The sequence below is a fragment of the Raphanus sativus genome, chromosome 4 (genome assembly GCF_000801105.2).
Source record: "Raphanus sativus cultivar WK10039 chromosome 4, ASM80110v3, whole genome shotgun sequence".
Classification (NCBI taxonomy): domain Eukaryota; kingdom Viridiplantae; phylum Streptophyta; class Magnoliopsida; order Brassicales; family Brassicaceae; genus Raphanus; species Raphanus sativus.
The window spans coordinates 27,826,879-27,853,756 of record NC_079514.1 but is presented as its reverse complement, the minus strand read 5'-3'; the positions used below and the strand labels follow the sequence as shown (position 1 = coordinate 27,853,756).

At 41.8% G+C, this 26,878-nt stretch overlaps 1 protein-coding gene and 1 non-coding gene across 2 annotated transcripts; both read left to right on the top strand.

Moving 5' to 3' along the window:
- Window positions 1–5,811: 5,811 nt before the first annotated feature.
- Window positions 5,812–6,744, top strand: LOC130511258 (uncharacterized). Its single transcript, XM_057008168.1, has 2 exons — window positions 5,812–6,483; window positions 6,565–6,744. Exons 1-2 carry the CDS (start codon window positions 5,812–5,814, stop codon window positions 6,742–6,744), a joined length of 852 nt encoding a protein of 283 aa, XP_056864148.1.
- A 380-nt stretch (window positions 6,745–7,124) lies between these two features.
- LOC130512215 (U6atac minor spliceosomal RNA) lies at window positions 7,125–7,245 on the top strand. Its single transcript, XR_008945772.1, has one exon. It is a non-coding gene; the product is annotated as a U6atac minor spliceosomal RNA (small nuclear RNA).
- Window positions 7,246–26,878: the final 19,633 nt, after the last annotated feature.

Genomic DNA, 26,878 nt, shown 5'->3' with positions numbered 1-26,878 from the left:
AGTTAGTATATTTTGTTTGCGGATGTTATTGATTACTTATTTCATCCATAGCGGGTGTCGAATCAAATCAATTTTAAATGATTGAGTTTATAACTAATCAACGTCGTTGTAGTTTTAGTAAGTGAATGACTCCAAGTGGTGACTGTTTGATATTGGTTACTCCAAGTGCCTCAACCTGCAGCAGCTCTCAGCATCACAGCTTTGTCCGTATATCTTTCTAACTAACCATGCAAAATCATTATTAAGTTTCATTAACACCAACAGCGTAGAAGTTATTTTTGTAATCTTTTTTTATCTCTCTAATTGTCGCAGAATCTGTAGAAAAAAAAGGAAACAATAGAGGCTTTTTAAAAATTTTCGGATTTTATTGGTTACTTATTTCATTCATAGCGGGTGTCAAATGTACATCGTACGTAGCTGCATATTGTTTGCGTCACTATCTTTCGTTGCTCTACGTTTGCTTTTTGCGTTTTGTTCTTAGGAAATTTGTAAGTAGACCTTTAGGCCAGCTTAAAATTGATTGTTTTTAGGTAGGAGGCTCTCTAGCTTCACGGCTCGAATCACGTACGTGTTTTGAGTGAGTCTAATCATTATAATGTTAAGTTTTTTAGTGGGAGGATAGGTTCCAAAGAGGACTCTTTAGCTACGATGTCACTGCCTGCAAAACCAGAAGTAATTGTCTTTCTTTTTATCTTATGTATGTTAAGAGTGGGTTTTTACCCATAGGATACCCTAAACCGGGTTGAAGTTTAAAACCCAAAACTCCTATATTCTGTTTTTAAATTTCGCAGGTTTATTTTGGGCAGGTTTTGGTTTATAAATTATCCTATCGGGTTTATCCTATCTTAGTTTGGGGTATTCGATGGTTTTTTTTTTTTTAAAAAAGAGCTACATTAAAGGGTGAATTGGCGTAATAGCCATATTTCGGAGTGTAATAGAGGGAATGAACATGATTTTGACATAATTTAGCAATTGTCTTTTTGCCTTCAATCCATCCGGTAATACCCTTGTGAGGGAAAGGTTTCCGGTTTCCTTCACATAAAGGAAGAACGTGTTTCATTTGTGACCCACAGTTACAATCACCGAAAGAACGAAGCGCGTGGAATGAAAAAAAAAATGCTGTGGGAGGGGAATAGAGAAATTTTCTAAGTGTTGAATAACGTTAGACAAACGGAGAGTACTAGATTCATATTTCCATACTATATAACATGGATACTATATAACATGGATAGAATACTATCTGTCCAAATATAGAATGACGTGACCCGTTATACTTTATGTACTAGAAGTGTAAGTTACTTATACAAGAAAAGATGAGACGTAAACCGAGAATAAGAAGGAGAACATACAATTTAGGTGTAAGCATGTGTAATTAACGGGGAAGTTGAAGTCGGGCAGGGAGAAGCGAAAACTTGTAATGAGACAGTATGATTATAAGGTTACATTTTATGTGACATTATAGTACATTCCACATGAACAAAATAGAATAGCTTGCCGTTTACTAAATTAGTAATATAATGACGACCAAAATTTGGTGAAGTGACAGAATGGGGAGAGGCGGTGATGTAGTTAGCACAATAAATGTGCAATTGTGTGTTACAACTATTCCAAATGAAAGAGTAGGGGAAAGCCACGTAGAAAAGCAGATTTACTTAAGATATTTTTACTGTGGAGAGGTAAACAAGTGGTTCAAATTAGTATCTCTAATCTTAAATGGTGATGTGAAAGCAAACCATAAATGGTGTATTATATAGAATAATCACTGTAATCTATCCGAAGAAGAACCTCAAAAGGACAAGAAAGGGAGGAAGTTAAAGATTTTTAGCTTTCAAGCAGCAGAGGTAAGTTCTGGATTCGTAGAAATTTACTATTTTTTGATTGGAAAATGGAATACTATTCTGTAGGTATAGTGTAAAAATTAAGATATTTAAATGGATTTCCACTTACTTGTACCTGTAGATGAAAAGCGATGACAAAGTTTTACTAGTATTTGGAACTTGGGTTTGTGACAGCCATAGAAGATGGGGGTTTGAAGCTGACAATTCCTTTAGAGCTGAGCACTATATTAGCATCAACAGTGGTGTGAGCATGTCTGATTTAGTCAGAGGAGTAAGAGATGAGATAGAGCCAACTTACGCATGAGTCAATTTGAAACTCTCCTATCAATACCCGGAATGGATCTCAGCTGACGGGGGAGGTCTTGAAATGCCCCAATACATAACCGATGACACTGAAGTAGGGGCATTCATCGAGCTTAGACGATCAATAGCGCCAGTTGATTTACTAGTCTCAGTTATCAGTCCCACTGCGCTTGATGATGTCATAGGAGATAGAGAAGATGCTGTGATAGAAGATGATGACTGGCATGAATTTGCGATGGCTGATACCCCTTTGACGACTCCTGCTACCAAGTGTAATGCAGGGCCGAAGGAGCTCAATTTCCTTGATGCTATGACAGACGACCTATGTGGAATAGCAAACACCGGAAGAAGTTCTATTCCATATCGTACAGGTGGAGTGGAAATCAGAGAGCCGGACCTAAATACTCGACAACGGATTCAGCCTCAGTCTGATCTAGCTATGCAGAAGGGGAAGAAAAAAATGAGGATTGAAGCTACGTCGGACACAGACTCTGACTCTGATGATGATATGGTGGTGCCAGTCTTCAGAACAACTGATAATCTATCTGGAAAAGGGAATAGGCCTATTTGGGACAGCCTGATCTTTGGCATTGCCGGCATTCCAAACACATCTGACTTACAGCATGATAGCAGAGGAACCACATTGGGTGGACAATCTAACCAAGCACCTGAAAGTAGTGAGAAGGTCAATAACACACCGATGGCTGACTTAGGTAATAGAGAGGATCCACCACTAAGGGACGTCCACCAAATAATGGGTGGTATGATTAGAGTAGTAAATTGATATGTAATCATGTCATATATATATATATATATATATATATCTAAATATAGGACCAAATATGGGTACTAATTTAATGAGGGTATCCTTGTTTAGGTGTAGAGTCAGAGACAGCAGATGTCCATATCGGGGGAGGAACTATATTTGGTGTGGGAGGCTTAAATTCCAATACTGATGTCAACACCTTTGCTGCTACAATGGTGGTTCTGGAGGTAATAAATAGATACTGTAGGTTATATTGACTCAATGAAGGAATGTACTGCAAAAGTATTTCATATAATATATAGACTAACTTCATTGGGTTACAAACTTGCAGAACTCGGAAACAAACCCAACAATCCCACGGTGCATACGATGTGGCCTGTACGGGCACACCATGGCATTTTGTAGGATCTGAATGTAATAACTACGGAACCAACCGTCACTGGCATCAAAAGGAAGGGTGAAACAATATTTTGGAAACTTTGCCATTTAAGGATGTGTTTGTGATGTAGCTAGTAAGGTGACCCTGTAATATTAAACATCGAGTGTGTTTAACGGAAAACCCTGTAACCTTCTATTTTGGTAATATTAAATGATGCTAGATGACAATATATGTGTGTTAAAAGCTGAAATCACATTTAGAATGTATAATCCGGGATTAGTTATATTCCATATATTAGGATTACTAGGTTCTATTTAGTCAAACTACTATTCCACTTAACATAGAGCAAGTTAATTACATATTAACTATATATGATGTCCTGAAATATTTAAGTAATATAATTGGGGGGGAGATTGGAGATGGAGAGACATGTCTAATGCGACATATGAAATAAAAACCTAACGGAAGAGTTCATAGAACATTTCAAAGCAATCACTAAACCCTAGTTTGGGAATTTCAACCCAAATTCATTGAGAAACCAAAACTTTCTAAAACAAAATACAAGTGCAATGACAGAAAGAGGAATGTAATTAATTTCTTCATTAGGCATATGGACTTCATATTAATGGCCATGGTGATAGGAAATTTGACTGTGAACACTAAACCCAAGTTAATGAACTATAAACCCAAATACATGTGTAAAACATTTTACCATATCTAATACCTGATATATGATTCACAGACCTACAAACTTCCAAAACACAAATAGAAATATATAAAGCCATGGAGTAGTAGTAAAAGTATTCCATTCCATTTAACAAATTAGAAATAGAAAACCAATCTAGTGATCAGTTGTTATCTAGAAGCATCTCGTGTGTGGTAGGGGACGTGACGCTTCATGCAATGGAATAAATGGCTATTAATTGTTTAAATCTATTCCCTTTGAAAGATTAGGGGAAAGCCACGTCAGTAGTTGTAGTTACCAAGGTATTTTTACTGTTTACATTCAAACAAGTGGATTACGTTATAAGAGAATATCAATAAATATAGGTTTATTCCATTTATTATCTACTGTAACTCCATCTGAGAAAATCCAAAAAGAAGAAGGTGAATGAAGCAACCAAGTTAATGCTGCAATTAATGTAATTAATGGTGTTTCAGATATCTCAACTCCACTGACTACTGCAATTAATGGTGTTTCATGTAAAGTTTCTTTGTTAGAATAACATAATGTAGGCAGGGTAATGGAATAGATATTGAGATATAATAGTCAAACTGTAATTTTTTTTAATGGCAGATGACGAGTCAAGATAGAGTTATAGTGATTCTTGGTTCGTGGGTCCGTGACCAATACGAGCAATGGATTTTCGAACCGGACATAGCTAACCAACTGGAGCATTACATCCAACTGTATACCGGGATGACATTGTCTGAGTTAGTTACCGCAATTAGGGAGCGACTCCAAGTAACAACCAAAGGAGTGACGCTGAAACTATCTACTTAACGGATGACATAAAAGTGAGGGGATTCATCGAGATGAGAAGGGCAATAGAGGAGGTTAACATGTTTGTTTCGTTAGTTGTTCAGACCAGAGGAATACCGTTAGGGCGGGACACAGATTTACCAAATCCAACAATTCCAGCCAGGGTGAATCCCACAATGGACGAATCATGGCATGAATTTGCGATTTCCGAGACCCCACAGACACTTCCACAGACTCAGCCGAATGCAAACACAAATGTCATTGAAGTGCCATCGGGTTCTATTTCACGTCAGCCAGATGGAAGGGAAACTATGAGTCGACGTACTATTCCATTCTTAACCGGTGGAATAGAAATCCGAGAGCCTAATCAGGGTAGTCGTCTTAGAAGTCATCATATTGCAGACACAGAGAAGGGGAAGAACAAAATGCCTATGGATTCATCATCGGAGACAGACTCAGATGGTGATAATGTGGTCCCTGTCTTGCAATCCTCGGTTGATATAGGACGCGGAGAAAACATGCCAGTGCGGAGACGTTTAATATTTAGGATTCCAGACCCAATTGAAGACCCAACTGATAGCCTAGCAAGTATAGAAGAAGGTGAAGAGTTGCCACCTGATGACGGGATACATTGGGGAAGATTTGATCAAGCCCTGCATGACATGTTGAACGACCAGCTAATCCGGCTCTGCTTGGTCGCGATGCCCCTCCGGTTTTCAACGCTCGATTAGTATCAGGTGAGTTAATTCGCAATATTCCATACTACTATTAATAATATGGAAATATATTATTACTATACTATTTGATAAACCTAACAAGTAACTAACCTTCTCCTATTATAGGTGTGGACTCCGCCCCTGATGTTCATTACGAGGGAGATGAGATATTTGTTGGCCGAGTCTTCAAGTCTAAAGCGGACTGCAAAATCAAGCTGGCTATACATGCAATTAACCGAAAGTTCCATTCCAAGACCACCCGATCTAATACCTGCATGCTTGTGGTTCAATGTGTTGGGAAATGATGTCCATGGCGCGTTTATGCGATGCTGTTAGATGTTACCGGTAACTTCCAAGTCCGACAAGCTATTCTGACTCACACATGCACGGTTGACGAGCGTAGGAACTTTCACAAATTAGCTACAACTCAAGTTATAGGAGAGATCCTACAGTCCCGATTGGTAGGAATTAAGAAGGGACTCACACCTGCAGGGATAAGGAAAATACTGCTTGATGAATTCAATGTGAATGTTTCATATTGGAAAGCTTGGCGTGCAAGAGAGCTAGCCATGGAACATGCAATGGGGACAATGGCCGGGAGCTACTCACTCATTCCTGCATATCTGGGACTGTTGCAAGCATCAAACGAAGGGACCCTTTGCTTTATGGAGCAAAACGATGACCCAGAGGGGGGGGGGACACGGTTTAAATACTGCTTCGTTGCATATGGAGCTTCTGTAGCAGGGTACGCCTCGATGAGGAAAGTAGTGGTGGTTGACGGCACTTCTATGAAAGGCAAGTATGGAGAGTGCCTCTTATCGGCAGCCGCACAAGACGGAAATTTTCAAATATTTTCCCTAGCTTTTGCAGTGGTTGACAGCGAAAACGATAACGCCTGGGAGTGGTTTTTCCAGAAGCTGAGCACATTTGTCACCGACTGCCCCCAGCTCGTCTTTATCTCGGACAGACATGCTAGCATATACTCCGGCATGCGTAAGGTAGCAATTGGAAAAAAATCCACTTCTACATCCATTATATTTTATTCCATGTAGTAATTGGTATAGTAACGTCATGTGTAGGTGTACAAAGAAGCCTATCACGCAGCCTGTGTGGTCCATCTCTGGCGCAATATTCAAGTACTCTATAAGACACCAAGACTTGGAAACCTAATGTCTGCTGCAGCTAGGGCATTCACGATCACGGAGTTTAATAGGATGTTCATACAAATCCAGAGAATTAACCCTGCTTGTGCTGCCTAGTTTTTTGTTTTACCCTAGTTTTTTGTCTCTCTCGTAGCCCACAGTCACGATTCACGAATCTGAGATCTAAAAAATCAAATATGTTTTTCGACCATTCCGATAGAAACTAAAAGACACTGAAAGAGATATACTTTCTGTCTCCTACATTAAAAAATCATTCGCTTGCCTTTTACTTATCCACTTATCCATTTGACAAACTGAACAATTATACTCTTTTTCTATCAAATGGGTTTGGTTCTGTTATAGAATCTGATTCTGAGTTATTGTCACATTGCCAATGTTTTAGTTTGTTATGTAAGAGTGACAAAATGATAGCTATATATTCTTGGTTAATGTGATTTGGTAAGTTTTGTACGCGTACAGGTAGGTAGCATCCCTAAGTGTTTGTAGAAAGGAGAGATAGGTTGGCATCTCCTCTGACAGAGATGGGATTGACCTTCGGGTCCTCAACATCTCCGGTTAAGGCTTTCCACCCTCATGTGGATCTAACCCAATTTTTTAATGAAATATTTACACCCATAGGTCACATTCTATCATTAAAGAGAAATTGGCACAATGGGTCACATTATGACTTTTGTCATCGGTTTGGGTCACTTTATGCTACTTGTGCTCTTTATTGCCAACTAGAAGTCTTTAGTTATGGTTCCTGGTTTTGTCTCGATTTGGGATTTGAATTTCAAATTTAGTGGTTGGTCTGATTTAATTTTTTTTTGGAATTTCTTTTTTCGTGTCTGTACATGGTAATTAAAATATACCGCGTGGAGAGAGACGGTAAAAACTTTTCGACGGCTGCGACCTTTTTCTCCAGAAGGCGATTTCGAGGAAGCAGACGGCGGTTGTCGACTTATCTAGCGGCGTCTCCGGATCGGCTAGCGGTGTTAGTGAGTGAAATGACGGCGAGAAAGAAACGACCGGGAAAAGAGCACGTTGGTGGTAAGTTCTTGATACCCGAATTGAAATTATCTAGGGTTTCAGATTTTGGGGGTTTTCCTTTTTTTTGGTAGCAGTAGGGCTTTGTGGTCTGTTCCGTGGGGGGGGGGGGGGGGGGGTGAAGTGTTTATTCCCTTATCGTTTTGTGTTTGAGATTAATTTCCTTTTCTTTCTCTCCAGAAGTGTTGATTGGTGCCGAAGACGCGGATCCTAGGCTCCCTGAGCGCCTCTTTGCTACTGACAGATACCCCAGCAGGCGCTTGAATGTGTACTCCACCCTCCAGTATTTGGTTGTGGTGAAGAATGCGCTGAGGGGTACACCTGACTTCGACAGGCTGATGGGTTCATGTTTTGGCAAGCTGTTTGAGTTGCCAACTAGACGGTGCAACTACGCCTCGGTCATGATCCATGCTATGTTAGTGAGGCAGCTTGTAACTAAGAAACGCTACGAACTCTGGCCCGTGTTCGGTGGAAACCCGTGGAAGTTCTCGATGGTGGAGTTTGGGAACGTCACGGGTTTGCCTTGCGGGGAGTTCGAGGAGGGATATGTTGCTGATTTCTAGCCAACGTACAAGGATGACGATTATGCTTACTGGGACAAGTTGTTTGACGGAAGGCGGGATATAACTATCCCGGACGTTGTGAAAATGGTGACAGATGACCCAACCATATCTCGCAGCAGACGTTTCAGGTTGTGTCTGATTATTATTGTGGAGGGTGTGCTAATACCTTCTACACACCCCGTGCGCCCAACTCCTAAGCATGTGAAGCTCCTCGAGAATCTTAAGGAGTTTTTGTCTTTCCAGTGGGGCCGGGAGTCCTTTTTCTGGACTGTTAGCACCATCATACCAGCAAAGCGTGTGATTGGGCGGTGCGACAACCCAAATGGTGAGTTCCACAGCAAGCTTAGATAGAAGACGAAGAAGATGGCTGGCTTCCCACTTGCTTTACAGCTGGTGGCGTATGAAGTAATCCCTCAGTTGCTGGCTAGGCTTGGTGGTACTGATGAGCTGAAGCTTAGAGACGCTGACAGAGTTCAGAAGCACTCCGGGCTCACCTTGTCTGATGTTTTGGAGGCAGAGCACGCGCCTGAGGTATAGTTTATTTAATTTTTTTGGTATTTTTTGGTCAACCTGTTTGGGGTTTGCATGTACATCGTTGTAGGCATACAAGTTAAACACGAGGTGTTCATGTGTACGAGTAAAGAGTTGTACATGTCATAAGATATTTGTGAGGTGAAGGCTTTTGTAGATGCGGACTAATAGTGTTAATTTTGTTTTTTTTTTTTTTGCAGCTTTTAGTGCAGCCTATGATGGAGATTGGTGCTGATAAACCAGATGGGTGGGGGAAGTGGGATGATGAGATAGCTGACCGGAGGGTGGACTATGTGGTAGAGGGTCTTATGGGTGGGTGCCAGTTTACCAAGGGGTTGTGGCGAGGTGGTGATGCGGAGGAGACGTTGTATGACCATGAGGCAGCCAAAGAAGTGAAAGAAGAAAATAAAAGGAAAATTTCAGAGGCCACAACGAGAGAAGGTGCTGCTGTAGGACCAGTACTGAAGCAAAGAAGGGTGAGTGGGTATTTTAGGCGTCCAGCTTTGGTTGATGATGACCGATATGAGGCGGTCGAAGCAAGGGTGTCATTTCTTGAAAAAGTGGTTGAGCGGCTGAGTCGAAGGATTGCTAAGCGTAAGAAAAAAACTGTGACACCCAAGAAAGAGCTGTTGCGTAGTGCTAGGAAGAAAAGGAAGAAGAGCACCAAAGTTGTACATGAGAAGGATTCTTCTGATGAAGAGGACGTTGTGGGAACTGGTAAGCAACCTGACGACGACAGTGAAGGCGATGGCGGCGACAGTAAACACGGCGGTGATAGTGCTGGACGTGGTGATGACAGTGGTCAGGTAGGTGACAGTTATCAAGGCGGTGGTAGTGACAGCTATCAGGGTGGTGATGATGAGCCTCTGAAAGATGGTGGAAAAACCAACTTGGATGCATCTGAGACTGAGAGTGCAAAACCCAAGCGTGACATGGTGGGTGAGGACTGCATAAACAGCGGCTGTTCTAACGAAGTAAGTGGCGGTCAGGAGGAAGAGGATGACGGTTCACCAGAGAAGGATGTTGTGAATGAGGATGATAATTCATCAGACGGACAACCGCCTATACTTGTACCTCTGAAGCAAGGGGATGGTGTGCCAATACAGTGGGTGGAGGAAGCGGTATTTGACCATCGAGGAGCTGTACTGTACCGTGGGACAACCAGTTCGACATACTATGTTGCTGAGGAGAAAGTAAGTTCTGATTTAGTGTCCTTCTGTGCTTATGGACTCCTGATTTTTTTCACCGTAAACATGCAGGATGCAGAGCGTTTGGACAAGCTTGTTGATGTGTTGTTCGAGGAGTATGGTGCTGGAGATGGATCGGGTGTGCTTGTTGATGATCTTTTGCAGCCAAATAAGGTAATGAATTAGCTTATGCTGTTCTTGAAGCTGGCTCTAGTTTTATTTTGCTTATGTTATTTTTTTTTTGGAATGTGGGATAGGAAATGGCTCCTGGGGTTGTTATTGGTGAAACCAAAGGAAGCAAGGAAGAGGTTTTGGATGGTCAAGGTAAAAGTGACGAGGTAAGTGAAGCTGTCTGATTGTTGCTCTACCCATTTGCTTGATGGAGGAATGGAAAATATATTGATGAAACCTTCCTTTTGCCCTTGTTGTGTATAGGTTTCTGTTGATGTGCCGGGAAGCATAGGCGACGGAGACCAGGATCCTGTTGAATGCCCTAAAACCAAAGTATGTGTACAAGGCCACTCGTGGTGTTGTACATGGTTTTTTATGTGTACAGCTACGTCGTTGTACAGGTGGACGCGTATGGCTGACACAATTTGATTATCTGTTATTTGTGGCCGCAGGAACCAGGTGAAGGTGATATTGTCGTTGATGGAACGCAAGGCCAGGGGGATGAAGGAGATTCGGGAGATGAGGTGAAGGTAGCTGAGAAAGAGGAGGGGACACCTGTGAAAATTGATAAGGCAAGTGGGAAGACGATAACAGATCTTAGTGACGTGTCCCCCTGCCCCCCAAGTGAGAAGCATAAGCCGGTTGAGTTGGAGGCGAATTTGGCTTTGTTGCTTCTGGCCAAGGCACCATTCACCCTGGATCAGATAGTGTCGGATGCTGAAGATATTGACTATGAGTACTTCGAGAAAGTGTTAATGTCTAATCCAAAAGTGTATGTTTTTTTTATGTCTACATTACTTTTGATGTTTTATTGTGTTTGGTTTCCATGGCTGAGTGTGAAGTCATTTTGCCTGCGCATGCTGCATCTTGGGGCTAGGGATTACAATCTGGACAACCAGTTTTTCCTGGACTTGGCGACTCCCCAGAAATGGGTGAGCAGCAAGGTATGGAAATTTTTTTTTTATCTTATTTCCCTGGTCTTGTGGGTGTTAATGTTTTTTGGTTTGTTGTGGCAGCATATGGAGGTGTTGGTGGACTACATTAGGCAGAGGCATGCGGACGTTTTGAAAGCAAACCGGGCAATGTTTGTGGCTCTTTGGTTTATGGAGCAGTTGAGTCAGAAGTCAAGGTCGTTCAATGCTGCTACGTACAAATGCCGGGTGTTTTCAAACCCAAAGCTTGCAGCTTATCTAACTCAGCCGGGGAAAAAACTGGGTTTGGATGTGGATAAAGTGTATATACCGATGATTTGGGGGACAAATCACTGGGTGGGCTTGCAATTGAGTATTCTTGATTGGAGTGTGCTAGTTTATGACCCTGACCCTAGTCTGGGACAATTGGAGGAGGTGATGAAAATAATGACCCCAGTTGCTAAGATGCTGCCCTACGTGGTGAGAAAGGTTTGCCCAGCTCAGTTTATTGGTGTGCGTGGTGTAGAACCATTTGGGGTGCAGTTGATGGCTGATGGTTACCAGAATACCAGGAGTGGTGATTGCGGTCCAGTGGCGATGAAGTTCATGGAGTTGGCGACTACGGGGTAAAGGAGCCGGATGTTGAAGACCTGTCTGATAGCTTGGTTGATATTTTCAGGAAGCAGTATGCTAATGATGTGTACAAGGATTGGGTTGTACCCTTGAACATTGGAGGTGATGTAGGTAACTAGTTATGCGTGTGGAGGTTTGTGACATTTTTTGGGATGTATTTGTTCCAGGGTTGTGTACTATTCTAGGGTGGAATGGATGATTGACGATGTAAAACATAAACCTAAATATTTTTTTTTGATTTCGGACGTGCCTTTTTTAATGTTTATGACATTTTGCGGATAAGTGTTAATGTAGACTGTTTGACAGATGTGGTGAATGTGTATGTTAATTTTTAGATCCCGTTGATGTTTTTCTGTTGGTCACATGCAACAAAATGACTGGCTGTGTACGTCTAGTTGGTCGTACAGCGTAGATGCAGTTGGTGTACGCGAAGGTTGCTGAATGGCTGTAGATTAGGTTGGACGTACCCCCTTTTAAAAATGAAATGAACAAGTTTAATGATTCTAAAGTGGGGTGATAAAGGACGACCACTTTTTTACATGAGTGCTTACATTAGTTAATAGAAGTGGAAATACATGAGAAAATTCGGTTAAACATTCTCAGTGGAACAGTTGACCACTGGTTACCGGGAATACATGACTAAATACATGGGAATGTCTGGATCCATAACTAAGGCTGATAGGGTTAACCTTCTACATACAGAACATATAGAAAAGGGCGAATATGGTGACACAGACAACCATGTTCTTCAAGATATTAAGCTCCATTTTGACAGCTTGAATATCGTCCTGATAAACAAGCAGCTCCTTTGCTGCACCCGTTGCCAGACTGAATGATGACTGAGCTTCTGCGGACAGTGTTTGTATATCCGATTGGCAAGCTTGTAAATCCTTGGCGTTTGCGGATGTCTGAGCTTGTAAAGTATCTAATATCTCCTTAATATCCTCAATCTCTTCCACCATAGAGACATCTGTCCATTTGAAAAGATGATAATGATTGTTCAATAGAACAATTTTTTTTTTTAAAATGAGTAACAGGTCTGTTAATGGTTATCCACAGCCAATTAACCCCTATAACAACCAGCAAAAATTTAACCCGGTTTAGTTCCTAATGAGTGACCGAAATTGGACAGATGACATAATACTCGATCCAGGTTTTACAAACCTCATCACCGTAGGGGCATTTGTGGAATAGGCGGCCAGGATTAGAGGTGGTTTTGGAGGTAAACCGCGAAACCCGAGTGCCGCACCTACAGTACGCCGGAAATCCTCGCTGAATGTCTCCCATGGTGTGTTTTTTTGTTTGTTTTGGGGGGGGGGAATGAGGATGAACCCTAAAATTGCGATTTTCCCCCAAGTTTAGTGAGAGGAGATAAGTGCAAACGACGCCGTTTCAAAGGCAGTTAGATTTCTCCATTTTTAATGGACAACGTTGTTTTTTGGGCATGTAACGCAGTTGGGCTTTTGGGCTTTTCTGGGGCAAGGAAAGTTCCTTAATTTCTGGACATATGGCTGTCGGTACACATGTACTTGGTGATGGAGCAGCTGTACGTGAATTTGGTCGCACTTATGTACTGTTGGTGTCGAGGGAGAAGCTAGTTAAGTGGTTCACGTTTTTTAATCCAGCAAGCCAAAAGACCAAAAAGTTAATACCGCAGCCATTACAAGTTCGTGGCAGGGGGAAGTAACAGCTATTACATGTTCAGAAGGTATATGACATGCAAGCCAATAGACAAAATAGAAACAAAAGCATAGCTGATCCTAGGTGAATTTGCTATCCAAAAGATAGATCACTTGGATATAAAATTAACCACAGTTAGAGAGGGACAACGCAGCGTGTCCTATTGTGACCAGTTTGTCCACAACGAGTACACTTGTTTGAGACAGTCTTGGTTTTCTTGGTAGGCTGATTTAAAAATAAAAAGGAGTCAGGATGTTACAATTTGGAATATATTGAAAGGGTGAAGTGAAGAACGTGTGACTTACAGGGATTTCGCCAGTAGATGGGATTCTTCCCTCCCTAGGCCTGCCTGAAGGGCGACGAGTTCGTGGAGGATAAATAGTTAGATCAGCAATCTCTGGAGGGATTGATTGTTCGCCAACTAGGGCCTCTGGGTAAATGACACCGGAATATGTCTCAACCCAGTTGTGTCTTGTAGAAGTCACCAACAAGTTGGTTGTAGGGGAGACCAACAGAATCAGCCGCAAGCAGTGCGTGGCCGCATGGGATTTTGAGCTTCTGAAAAACTTGGCATGTACACGCCTTGGTATCCAGGTGTACAGTGTTACCGTGCCCGAAGAGGCCTCTAACTGAGAAGCTCCAGTCCTTAGATGGATAAATCTTGCTCCCTTTGGTAAGTCTCACATGTGTCTGCATGACCTTATCAACCTCTGGTGTGACCAAGCCCCTGTGTTTAGATGATTTAGTCCGCCTAGCTGAGAACCACCTAGTAAGCATCCGCTGGATGAACATGAACAGCCATTACAAGGGTGAAGTGGCTTAGATGATTCGTGAATCCCACCTAGTAACCTATGCCTTTGGCTTGCATGTCATATAGTTTTTTTATTTTATTTTACCCTAGTTTTTTGTCTCTCTCGTAGCCCACAGTCACGATTCACGAATCTGAGATCTAAAAAATCAAATATGTTTTTCGACCATTCCGATAGAAACTAAAAGACACTGAAAGAGATATACTTTCTGTCTCCTACATTAAAAAATCATTCGCTTGCCTTTTACTTATCCACTTATCCATTTGACAAACTGAACAATTATACTCTTTTCCCTGTGCCTTTGGCTTTGGCTTGCAAGCCAAAGGCATAGGTTCCCTGTGCCTTTCCCTGTTCCCTGTGTTTAGATGATTCGTGAATCGTGGCTTTTGTTTCTATTTTGTCTATTTGGCTTGTAGGCGGCGGAAACCTTGAATTGATGCACCAAAGGCTAGGAAAGCGTACAGGAAACATGTATTTCCTTCATCATCAACCTCGGTTTCAATAGCAGTGATGGTCCCTGGATTAGTTGCTTTCAGCCTCTCAAAGTAGTCTGCAAAATTGAGGAAAGATTGCTCTGCATTACCATGGGTAAGGTCTAGTGCAATTCCTTTTGCACGGTGGCATTTCGTGTATGAAGCAGAAACGCGGAGGTCTTCAAGGATAAGTTGCTGAAGTTGGAGAGCTTTGGATGCATCAGTGGGATCCCCATATTTAGAGAGATAGATATGTCCCAAAACCTTAGCAGTAGCACATTTTTTGTAAAGCCTGTGAGTGTCCATGTCGCATGTGTGGTTCAACTGAGACTTCTTTATGGTGTAGTAGCCACACGTGGTCAGCTCCTTAGCAAGGATTCTCCAATCACAGCGAGTTTCATGACAACTGAGGACAAAGGAATGCCTACTGGTTCTCGTCTGCCTGAAATGAAACTGTTCCTTGATTGCATAAATGGCAATGCCAATCTGGCAGTCTTGTTTTGAGGCATACAATTTCCCAACATATGGTTCATCATCGTCAATATCCAAATCAGGGACATCGTCAGCTTCATACAAAGTGTCGTCGAACAGTGGTGGGACATCAAATTTCTCGTCGCTGATCTCTGACAGAGGCCTGGTTTCTCTTGATGGTGGAGTGGGAGGCCGGATCTGGTCCTGCTGAGCACGTGTTCGACCACTACTGGTGGAGGCAGAACCCCTGGGAGCGGGCGGGCAGCTACGGATCTGTACAGGTGGACAACTGCGGCTCTGAACAGGTGTAGAAGTCTGAGGGGCTACATAGGATGAGGAAGATCCCAGCTCAGGTTTGCAGTATGGTGGGAGTTCGCCAGATACAAGGACGGTGTTGGGGTCAAAAACGGTTATCTCGAAATCAACGGCTAAGTCTATTTGTCATACGAGAAACCTTCCGAAAAACGAACACGAACACCCGTAAACCGAAGGAACCGAGCAGCCGACCCCGGCCCTGGCCGTACCCGCCGGGCGGCTAGCCCCGTGCTGGCCATGGCCGCCGGCGGCTAGCGCCCGTGCTGGCCGTGGCCGCCGGGCGGCTAGCCCCGTGCTGGCCGTGGCCGCCGGCGGCTAGCGCCCGTGCTGGCCGTGGCCACCGGGCGGCTAGCCCCGTGCTGGCCGTGGCCGGCGGCGGCTAGTGCCCGTGGCCGCCGGGCGGCTAGCCCCGTGCTGGCTCGGGTCTTCGGATAACGATCTTCGGTACACGAATCCCAGTCCCCGGCAGTCTGAAGTCTGTACTTCGAGTCTTTCCCAAGTCCTCGCAGGACGAATCATCGAGATTCCGTGTACGAAACTCCGGTTCTTACTCCAATCTAAGACCGTCGGAAACATTTCGGAAACTCGTCGACGGGAAGGAAGATCTTAGGTTCTTCGTACGAAACAGCGATGGTCATCTTAAAACACCACTCGTCTCAACTCTACGAATGAACGAGGAACTTCCAAAGAGATCGTAGAAAACAACGGAAGTCCTAGAGACGGCCCGAAAGGGACCAAACGCGATCGGACAGTCTGTCTGCGATTATCTGAGATGTATACGACGATTTACGTTTATCTTTACGTGACAAGATGAATGCTAAATCGACGGAAGAATAAAATGTCAAGTTTCCCGAAGATAAATGTAAAGTTTCCCGATAAACGTGGACGCCGACGAAAATGGAAAGAATCCCGCCTTGCGGCCCAGAAGGAGAATAGACCGTCATAAGAAGGAGTATATAAAGGAGCTTTGGGAGAGGAAGAAAGGCAGAGCGAAAATCCTAGAGAGAGAGCAAATCCGAAACTTTGGGACTTAGAGAATTCCTGCTAGCTTAGGACTTAGGAGTTTAGACTAGCGGAGCAAAGCTTAGAACGTTTTGTCTCCTTTATTTCCGTCGTTTTTCTCTTCAGCGTTTCTCTACTTCCCTTTTTCGGAAGAACATTGTATCATCTATTTAATAAAATGCCTTAGTGCGATTTTTCCGCTACGTTGCTTTATTCTATCAATTTCGTTTGGTTGTCGCAGAGAATCCGAGCCTTCAAGGAAAACTAGGTTTACTTAGTTTTCCTTCGATTAACTTAACTAAAATCGACAGTGCGAATTTCGGTTCCCACAGACGGTGTGATCAAAAGCGTCACCAGTTATGCAGTGGATGATGTGAGGGGCGGTCTTAGGAACTGAAATCCCCGCCATAAGCTCAGGCGCATCTGAACCACCAAGATTTTTATCAATAAGAGGAGTCCAGAAATCTTCATCATACCCTCGAGTTTGGACATCATCAATATCAGCAGGGACCGACGCATCAGACCCAGTTTCCTCATCGTCATCAGTTACCCAGCTGTCGGGTATGTTTTCTGGGTCTTCTTTGAACATGTTTTCTAGCATCTCATCTCCACACAAGACAGTTTCGTCTATAAGAGATAAACGAGAGGGTTTTGCTGGACACGATCTACGTGCATTAGGAAATGGGCGATCTATAGTGTCCTCAGTGGGAATAGAGCCGGCAGGAATTTGAGACGCAGAGGAAGGGTGTCCGGACGTTGGATAAATGCTAGGCTGAACAGGTGGATAACTGCTAGGCTGAACAGGTGGATAACTGCTTGGCTGAACAAATGGACAATTTGGTAATTGTACAGACGGGCAACTCGCAGGGCGAACAGGTGTACGATTTGAGCTCTGTACAGGCGGGCAATCCTGAGAGAAGCTCAATTCGTCATCATTGAATAGAGAGAAGCCAGGGATTTTAGAACCAGCAGTTGAGGGGTGGCGAAGACCGGAGGAAGAGAATGGACTGTGAGTCCTCTTTATTGGTTGATTCGGAGTGGTAAAGGGTAAAGGATTCTCATCAACATGGCTTGTCTGACAAGTGCGCGGCTGAGAGTTGAAAGTAACAAAGAGGTTCATTCCTTTGTTGGTTTGGAAGTGCTGGTAAAAGTAGGAAACAACCCCATCGTTTGTAAGCATAACTGGTGGTGTCGTTAATCCTGTTGCTAGTTCCTTCGAGTTCGGTGGCCAGTAGCTCAGAGAGGCAGTGCGGAGTACTTCAGTGTTGTCAAAGAACTCCTTGAACACAGTGTTCAGTAATTCCGTCAATGTTATGCCGGATCGGAGAGAGACAATTCAGGTCATGTGGTCTTTGTCTATCGAGAAATTCCAGTGGTTGTCAGCGGAGATTTGCCACTCACCGGCGATGACCATGCAATGCTCAGCCATGGCAGCCCTGAAATCGAGAAAACAAAAAGTTAAGTTACATGAGTTAAAGGGGGAGATTAATCAAGATAATCAAGTTTAGAGGACTGATAAACCTTGTTAACAGAAGATTAGCAGGAAATTTATAAGGTGAGGGACATGAACAACGACGGTAAAAGATGGAGAGGTGAAAACGAAAAAACAGAGAAACGACGATGAGGTGGGGATGAGGTAAAACATAGAAAAATTAAGGACCGTCCGATTGTCAAGTACAGTTTAAAATCTAAGGGTGGGGGTTGAAGCAGATAGCAGTCATGTCCAGATCTGAGAGAGGCAATCTGGGACGTCCATCCGTTTTAAAGATCGGCGGCTGTGATAAAAGCCCGCCTTCTCTTTATTTAGTTAGCTATATTAATGGTTGAGAGAGAACAACTTAATCTTCTTCCCATCGGTTTCAAACTAATAGTTGGGAGAAAGTGTTCTAGTATAAGAAAGTGACTCATTAGGCTATTAATAAGTAGAAATGTGACTCTTGCAGCAAATTTCTCCTCAATAAAGCAATGGCTGATGTACATAATTACAAGTTTTGGTGTAAACTCAAAAGGCTCAAAAACGCATGTTTGGAAACTTTAGGGTCAAAACCAAACACATGCAAATATGAGGGACCATATGTGCAAAAGTACAAAATCGGCCATTGGATAGTCGATCCTTGATATTGAAAACTGTTGGTCTGCAACCCAAATCCCGATCATGAAGTCGATTTGTCATCTTCTGAAGTTCTTGCAGCGTCTGGAGTGGACTCCATTGGCTATTGATAGCCGGACCGTTACTTTGTCAACCCCGCTTCGCCTGTCCTCCTCTCGGGGTCGCCTTCGGGACAAACCACGGCTCCTCGGTTTGTTCTCCGGCTGTTATTCTCCTATGATGTTTCACGCTTCGTCACAGGGACCGGTGTGAAGGCTACGTGAAACTCAACTGGAAATAGATGGCTTCACACAGTTCCTACTTAGCTAAGCTTTACTCATCTCCTTCGGGACATGGCTAAACCTTTATTGTCTTGCAATGTCTTTTTTAACTTTTTTTGGGCTTTGTTTAGACCTCTGCTTTAGATAGCATCCTTGATGCATTAGGATTTGTTTCAAAACCTGATTGTATCCTCTGTGTCATTACCATTGCCATGATAATGAAATTCACATTCTTGTCAAAAAAAAAAATAACCCAGATCCCGATCATGAAGTCAAGGAAGTTTACATCTCGCCGTCATCATCACCTTCATTGTCCAAAACCCAGAATTGCCGTTGTCGGTCATTGTTCTTCGCCTCCTACTCATTTTTTCTTTTCTTTTCTCAAAAAATTAAAGAAGACAAGTGGGGTAATACTTTCGAATTAAAAATTCAAGTTTAGATTCTGTTCCGGATCCACCAGTCAATCAATTATTTCAAAATTCAAATTCACAAACCAGAAAAAATATTGTGACCAAAAAGAAAGTAATCAGTTACGCTTTTTCAAGGGTAACTTAAGTTAGAGTTATTAACACCACAGGTCAGTTTCTATGTTTTTATTACACTCTAGAGCACATTGTGCTACCTAGACACTTTTGTGTGGTTGAAGACTCATTTATCCCTTAAAAAGCAAAACAAGATATGGATATTTCAGTAAAACAACATTGTATCTGGTTAGGTTTGTCAGATGGTTTGAATTTTTCTCGTTTCTTTTGAATTTTGAATATTAAAAGTGATGGCCCACCATTTTCAGACATGTCCACCCATTACTTCCATTTTTCTCCATCGTTTTCTTCCTCGTTCATTCTCTCTAAGTTTTTTTTTTAAAACTGAAATCTGATTCTTAAATATCTTTTCTCAAGAATTTTTTTATGTAATCATCTTTTCTTTTACTCGATCTATCTTTTAAGATCTGTGAAGGAGAAAGAACAGACGGCGGCGGAGGCGGTTATCTCACGATGGCGAGGACTCGTAGTAGTCGTGGCAAGGAGAAAGAAGAAGGTTAGTTTTCCATCTCTGTTATTTAGCTTGAGGCCTCGCATCGGAGCAATTGGGTTAATTTGTTTAATTTAGGGTTTCTTATGTGGCAGATGCGGCGGATTCAGGTGTCGATAATGTGAAGGAATTGCTACATGATCGGTTATTTGCGACCGATCGTTTCCCAAGCTAGAGGACAAACATCTAATCGACGTCGGATTACTCGACAACGTAGTCCAAATGGACATTAAACTGCAGTGTACTTATCTGATTTGGACATCAAGAGTACACAAGGACTTGGACGTATAAACTACAGTGTACACAAGGACTGCAGATGTAGAACGGGAGTGTGAAGTGGAAACTATGTTGTCTTGGACACATGGACGCTTTATGTTGTCCACGTGAATGTAGGAGGAGGTTGAAGTGTACTCTAGGTCGTTATGGAAATTGAAAATATAGTGTACAAATGGACTTCGACATTTTTTACCTCAAATTGCGTTAGAGGCATGTACATTGAATTAGAGTGTACACATAGATTTCGACAATGAGTGTATATGCAGGGACTTCGAGATGGACTTCAACATCTGTATGCAAGTGTGTAGAAGGACTTATGGACACCATATGTTGTACACCTGGACTTGTGAGAAATGCGGGGTGTACAGGGGTTAAAGATGTGAATAACAAAAACGAGTAGACATGGTTTGTTTAGTGAACACTTGCACATATGGACGTCATATATTGTCCACGCGAACATTAGAGGAACGTACACTAAGACTGCAGATGTAGAAGAGTTGTGTGAAGTGGACACTATGTGGTTTGAGACATGGTCTGTTTAGTGTACACTTGCGCATATGGACGCTATATGTTGTCCACGTGTACATTAGAGGAGTGTGAAGTGTACATTAGGTCGTTATGGACATTCAAATGGATTTCGAAATAATGTACATAAGATTCATCTGAGTCATGGACATTTAATCAGAGTGTACACATGGACTTCGACAATGAATCTATATACAGAGACTTCTGAAGTGAACTTCTGAATCTATATACAGGGAAATCTGAAGTGTACACGTGGACAAAAGAAGTGAACTTCTTATGTGAAGTGTACACGTAGACACAGTTTAAAGAAGTGAACTTCTTTTGGCCTTTTGGCCTTTTTTCATATACATTGACACCGACAGTATAGATATGAATTTCATAATTGTACACATGGATGCTATTGGTGGTCATAGGGACAAAAGTGATGTGTACATGGACCTCATTAGTTTATTGAAGGTACATATGGACACCTAATAGTGTACACGTGAATAAAATAAGTGAACTTATTATGTACAGTGTATAAGTGGACACAGTTAAAAGAAGTGAACTTCTTAAGTTCAGTGTACACGTGGACACAGTTAGTGAAATATGCATAACATTTATAGGTAATTGATGTGTACATGGACACCATTTTGGTATACAAGAACACGATCGAGACACACATGTACAACAAATCATGCATGTTTTTGGTATACATGAACGCGATCGAGACACACATATACAACAAATCATGCATGTTTTGCATGTTTATTAATGTACACGTGGACACCAGCGGTGTTGGTATGTACACCATAAATATAGACATAAACACTATCAGTGTACAAATGGACAACATATATTACTGTGAATGTACACGTTAAGTTTAATCGTGTTTACATGGGATGTACACCATAAATGTAGACATAAACTCCGAGAGCGAGCCGACGAAGGTCCATTCACCAGGGATGACCATGCAATGGTCCAACATTATAACTTGCAAAAATAATTGTAAAAAAAGAGGTTAAAGTTGGATTTGAGAAGATGACAGAAATAATAAGCAGAACAAACCAATTTCTAGCCGCAATCCGTATGAGGAATATGCAGTATCTCTGAAATTTTTTTTTTCTTTTTTCATTCAAATGAAGGAGACAACGAAGATGAAAAGGGACTGTGAGATGTAAAAACCCAGAAAATTTGGACTGTAGGATGGTGAAATGAAAGATGTAATCGGATAGTTTAGATTTGGTAGATATAAGTCTTGTCAAAAAAAATCAGAGTGGATCTACACCGTCCAAAAAAAATAAAGATGAAGGGTGGAAAAATGTTCCCGTTAAAACAAAAGACATAGTTAGCAAGTGGGGTAGTGCTTTAGGTTATGTTGTGACAGCTAGTTAAGACAAGTGGGAAGCTGTTACAAAAAACTACCTTAGTAGTGGAAAGTGCTCCATCTTGTAATTAAAAACATGAAACTGTCCTATGGCGTAAATGTTTCCTTAAGTTATTACACACAAAAAGTACCTCAGTATAACAAAGTGACCTACAATGATGTAAAAAGTCAAAAAGTGACCTTAGATGTAAATCACTCTTTTTTAATTTGATCAAAAAACAAAAGCATCCATATGAAGTCATCCACCAGATTCTTCAAACAGTGGAGATCTATTTTAAAAAGGCTGCCTTGATATTGTGTGATGATCTATATTATATGAAATGTCTTAGGTGATTTTGAGTCTGTTTCGTAGAGTTTCTCCAATGTATGCCTTTATATTTTTCTCTGAAATAAAGATCTCTATTATTGAGGTGGAATTGATCCAATGTATACATCTAAAATAGAATTCTTCTATTTTAAAAGAAAACTAGATCTTGAGATTCCATTGTTATTCGTTCTTGAATTTCTAAAATCTTAATATAATTTTTTGTTATTGGTTTAAGAATTTTCAAACTCTATTCAAATCTCTTGTTATTCTAAAAGTCTTGTTATTATTGATTCTATAATCTATAACAATAAAGTTGGAAAATTTGCCTTCTTAAGCTATCCACGACACCAAAAAAGGATGGGGCTTTTTGCGACACGTGTCGGCTCGGTAAGGCAACGTTGTTTTTCACGCGTTTTATTTCCCTTGCGCGCGTCTATATTGATTGTGGTGTTTCCCACGCGTTTTAATTTTCTCGCGCACGTCCGTGTTTGTAAACTTACGAAAGCTGTTTCACGTTGTTGTTTAATAATTTGGGCTGCATGGATTCTTTATGATAAAAATCAGTGGGCTTTTTGTTTATTGTCAAAAATGGCCCAATTAATTTAGAGTTTGTTCAATTTTAGCATGTGGAGTTTAAGAATCAAACGTCGTGGTTCTTCACATCTCACCGCTGACGGTGGTCATCTTTGTAACGTCACTTAGAAACATTAATCCAAGCATTAACATTTTCTACGCTACTCTCCCACTCTCTCGAATTGAATCGACCATATCATCTAATCGCATGAAACTTCACCTATAAATGGCTTTGTTGCCTTGGTTGAACAGTCCTATCAAAGCAAAATCCCAAAGGTCATCCTCTGTCAAGCATCAAATCCGCGAATTCATTTATTCTTCTTGCCGATTTAAAAGCTTGATGATGTTCAAACACCGCGGAGGTTGTCTCCTCAGATTCCGAGAGGCAAGAAATGTTCAGAAAGGCGGTCAACTCACGGGTCTCCACATGCTTCTCCGGTTAGCCAACACAATGTTTAATTAGCTCTTCCTATTTAACCATTTTGATAGTCCGCTCTTATTGTGTGTTTCTAAAACAGTCAAATAGTCAACGAGAAGGTACCTATTAACAATCTTATTCCTAATATATGTTTTTGGATTCAATTGTTAAACTAAGTCACTAAACAAAATTTATTTACTCTGTTTTTTCAGTCAGTTTTGATTCAAGGTTTCTGGTACTGATGTCGCTGGAATCACGTTTCACTGACCATACAGCTTTGCCGAGGTCACGGAACAAGTGACCACTGACCATCCCAGCAGAGAAGTTTATTTTTTCAAAAGTATGATCAACTCATGGCTTTGGCTAGCACCAACGTGGATTTGGCTGGTTTGTATAACAATTTTGAACTCATACTCCGTATGTCCTCCATTTAAGAAGATAATCGGAAGATGCTCCTTACAATTATGTTTGCAATGTTTGTTGCAGACATCACGGGCGAAGTTAGTAGTATCAACACTGTTTTTGATGATGAAAACCAGTCCATTCAGCGTGTGATGATAACAATCCAATTGGACAGGTACAAAACCCATCAACTGATCTGTCTTAAGTTGTTTAGTATTTTGTTAGTTTGATTAAGTGAGTTCATTGATAAACCAGGCACAACTATGCAGAGCTCATAGTGTGTGTGTTTAATAAAGTTGGTTAAGACATCTCATCGTTGATTGGATTGCAGGAAAAACACATCTCTTTCTCTCTGCGAATCAAAACTGGGTTAGATCCAGCGACTATAGCTTCCTTGATCTTACTGAGAAGATCGAAGTTCACTCATTTATCTAACTAAACTTGTGATTCGGTTTTGTATAATGAAAATAATTCAGAACAAACTCAGTTTGAATTGGATTCAATACTTGGTTAGATATCTCCACTCCAAATCAAATGTATGAGAAAGTTTATAATTTTTTTTCTTATCTTATTGATGTAAGAGATGGTAAAGAGTGTTTTTTCCTGTGAAGAAGAAAAGTTGCAGCTCTGGAGATGCAAATAAATGTAAATCGATGGAAGCTGTAATCAAAAAACAGAAACTTTATTTGGGGATTTTGTTATCTGAAAAGAGGTGCGAGGTATACTCTCGAATTTGTGAAGCCTGCTCTAGGGCTTAGCTTATTATACGTTTTGTGTTCTGCAAGTATTATATAAGTTTGGTTCTCTGATGTTCTGTGGTTGCAGACCATGCCATCATGGAGAAGATAAAAGTATACTCATCTTGTGACAACCCGTCCCGTGGAACACCTGCCCATGGACCCCAGGTTCACAGCGCTGCAGCGCACCGGCACCAACCCCTCTATTATGAGATCTCACTATCTCCATAATTAGTTTGTTGGTGAGGTTCGAACCCCCGACCTCACCGTTTAACAACTCTCCCACAGGACAAGCTGTCACCAATTGATCTGGGTGTTCCACGGGACGGGTTGTCACATAAAACATCCCGAGTTGTGATATGTGAAAAAGCTTAAGAGAATTGATTTAGCTACCTATGTCACCAAAGTTGACTTACCTTTTCCGGAACACATCCTGAAAGAACTCCATAGTTAAGCGTGCTTGAGCTGGAGTTGTGGAAGGATGGGTGACCTATCGGGAAGTGATTCGCGATAGCGTGTGAGTGAGGCCAAAGCACGGGGAAAGGTCGGGTGGTGATTGCAGGGTCAGTAAACAATGATTTCGGGCCTTAGAAAAATTAACGACCGACCGTCGGATGGGATGGGGCTCACGGGCCGAGAGAACGGGCGTGGGTGGCCAATTAGCCGTGGGCGGTCGGGGCGTTACAAGTGGTATCAGAGCTGGTTAGCCGTCTCAGTTCTGACCTGAGAGGCGTCTTCAGACCTGTCGTGGGGCGCAACGAGGACGTTGCGTTTTTTGAGAGGGGGTGAATTGTAACATCCCGAGTTGTGATATGTGAAAAAGCTTAAGAGAATTGATTTAGCTACCTATGTCACCAAAGTTGACTTACCTTTTCCGGAACACATCCTGAAAGAACTCCAGAGTTAAGCGTGCTTGAGCTGGAGTAGTGGAAGGATGGGTGACCTATCGGGAAGTGATTCGCGATAGCGTGTGAGTGAGGCCAAAGCACGGGGAAAGGTCGGGTGGTGATTGCAGGGTCAGTAAACAATGATTTCGGGCCTTAGAAAAATTAACGACCGACCGTCGGATGGGATGGGGCTCACGGGCCGAGAGAGCGGGCGTGGGTGGCCCATTAGCCGTGGGCGGTCGGGGCGTTACAAGTGGTATCAGAGCTGGTTAGCCGTCTCAGTTCTGACCTGAGAGGCGTCTTGAGACCTGTCGTGGGGCGCAACGAGGACGTTGCGTTCTTTGAGAGGGGGTGAATTGTAACATCCCGAGTTGTGATATGTGAAAAAGCTTAAGAGAATTGATTTAGCTACCTATGTCACCAAAGTTGACTTACCTTTTCCGGAACACATCCTGAAAGAACTCCAGAGTTAAGCGTGCTTGAGCTGGAGTAGTGGAAGGATGGGTGACCTATCGGACACTTCCCGATAGCGTGTGAGTGAGGCCAAAGCACGGGGAAAGGTCGGGTGGTGATTACAGGGTCAGTAAACAATGATTTCGGGCCTTAGAAAAATTAACGACCGACCGTCGGATGGGATGTGGCTCACGGGCCGAGAGAGCGGGCGTGGGTGGCCCATTAGCCGTGGGCGGTCGGGGCGTTACACATCTGGTCCAGATGAATCTGGTTATTGATGTTGCGCTGGCTGCTAGATTCCCGGTTGAAGATGTAATCAGATTTTTTAGGATGCCAAGATGTGTATCGATCCATAGGTACCTGCACAGCCTGAACTGCAGTGTTTTGGAGGGAGACTAACTCCATATGCCCTTATGGCAAAAAAACCAACCCTCCTATCCCTTCTCTATTCTTCTACCCCCTTTGTAGACTCCACTTTCATTACAAATACCAAATTATCCCTTATTTTCTTTAATATATTTTTTCCACCTCATTTATTTTCCACTTAAATAAATTAATAATCATATAGACTCATAAAACAATTTTAACCAATCAGAGAAAACTGGGCCTACATGTCTTTAAATTCCTCACCTTCTCTCTCCCTTGCATCGTGAAGTTATCTCCTTCCTCATCCTCTATTGGATTTTGAAGCTTTTTTTTTTGGGACAACATATTTTGAAGCTTTAAAAACATGTAATTTTTGTCCGTTTTTGATGATTTTTTTTTTGTAAAATATCATTTAAATATTATGTTTATCATGTGTATTTTTTAAAAAGAAAGAATTGATGAAAATTTTTGAGAGATTAAAAATAATTTTAAAAACTGTGTTTATAGATTTGATGTTCATTTTTGATGAAATTTTTTTGTAGAATATCATTTAAATGTTGTGTATACATGGGTATTATTAAAAATTAAGAATTGATGAAAGTTTTGAAAGATTAAAAATAATTTTAAAAACTGTATTTATAGATTTTAGGTATATTTTATGTTCGTTTTTGATATTTTTTCTGCTGGAATACTATTAAAAAGAAGTGTATGGATTTCGGCTAGTGTAAAAAAAAAGATTGGATGTA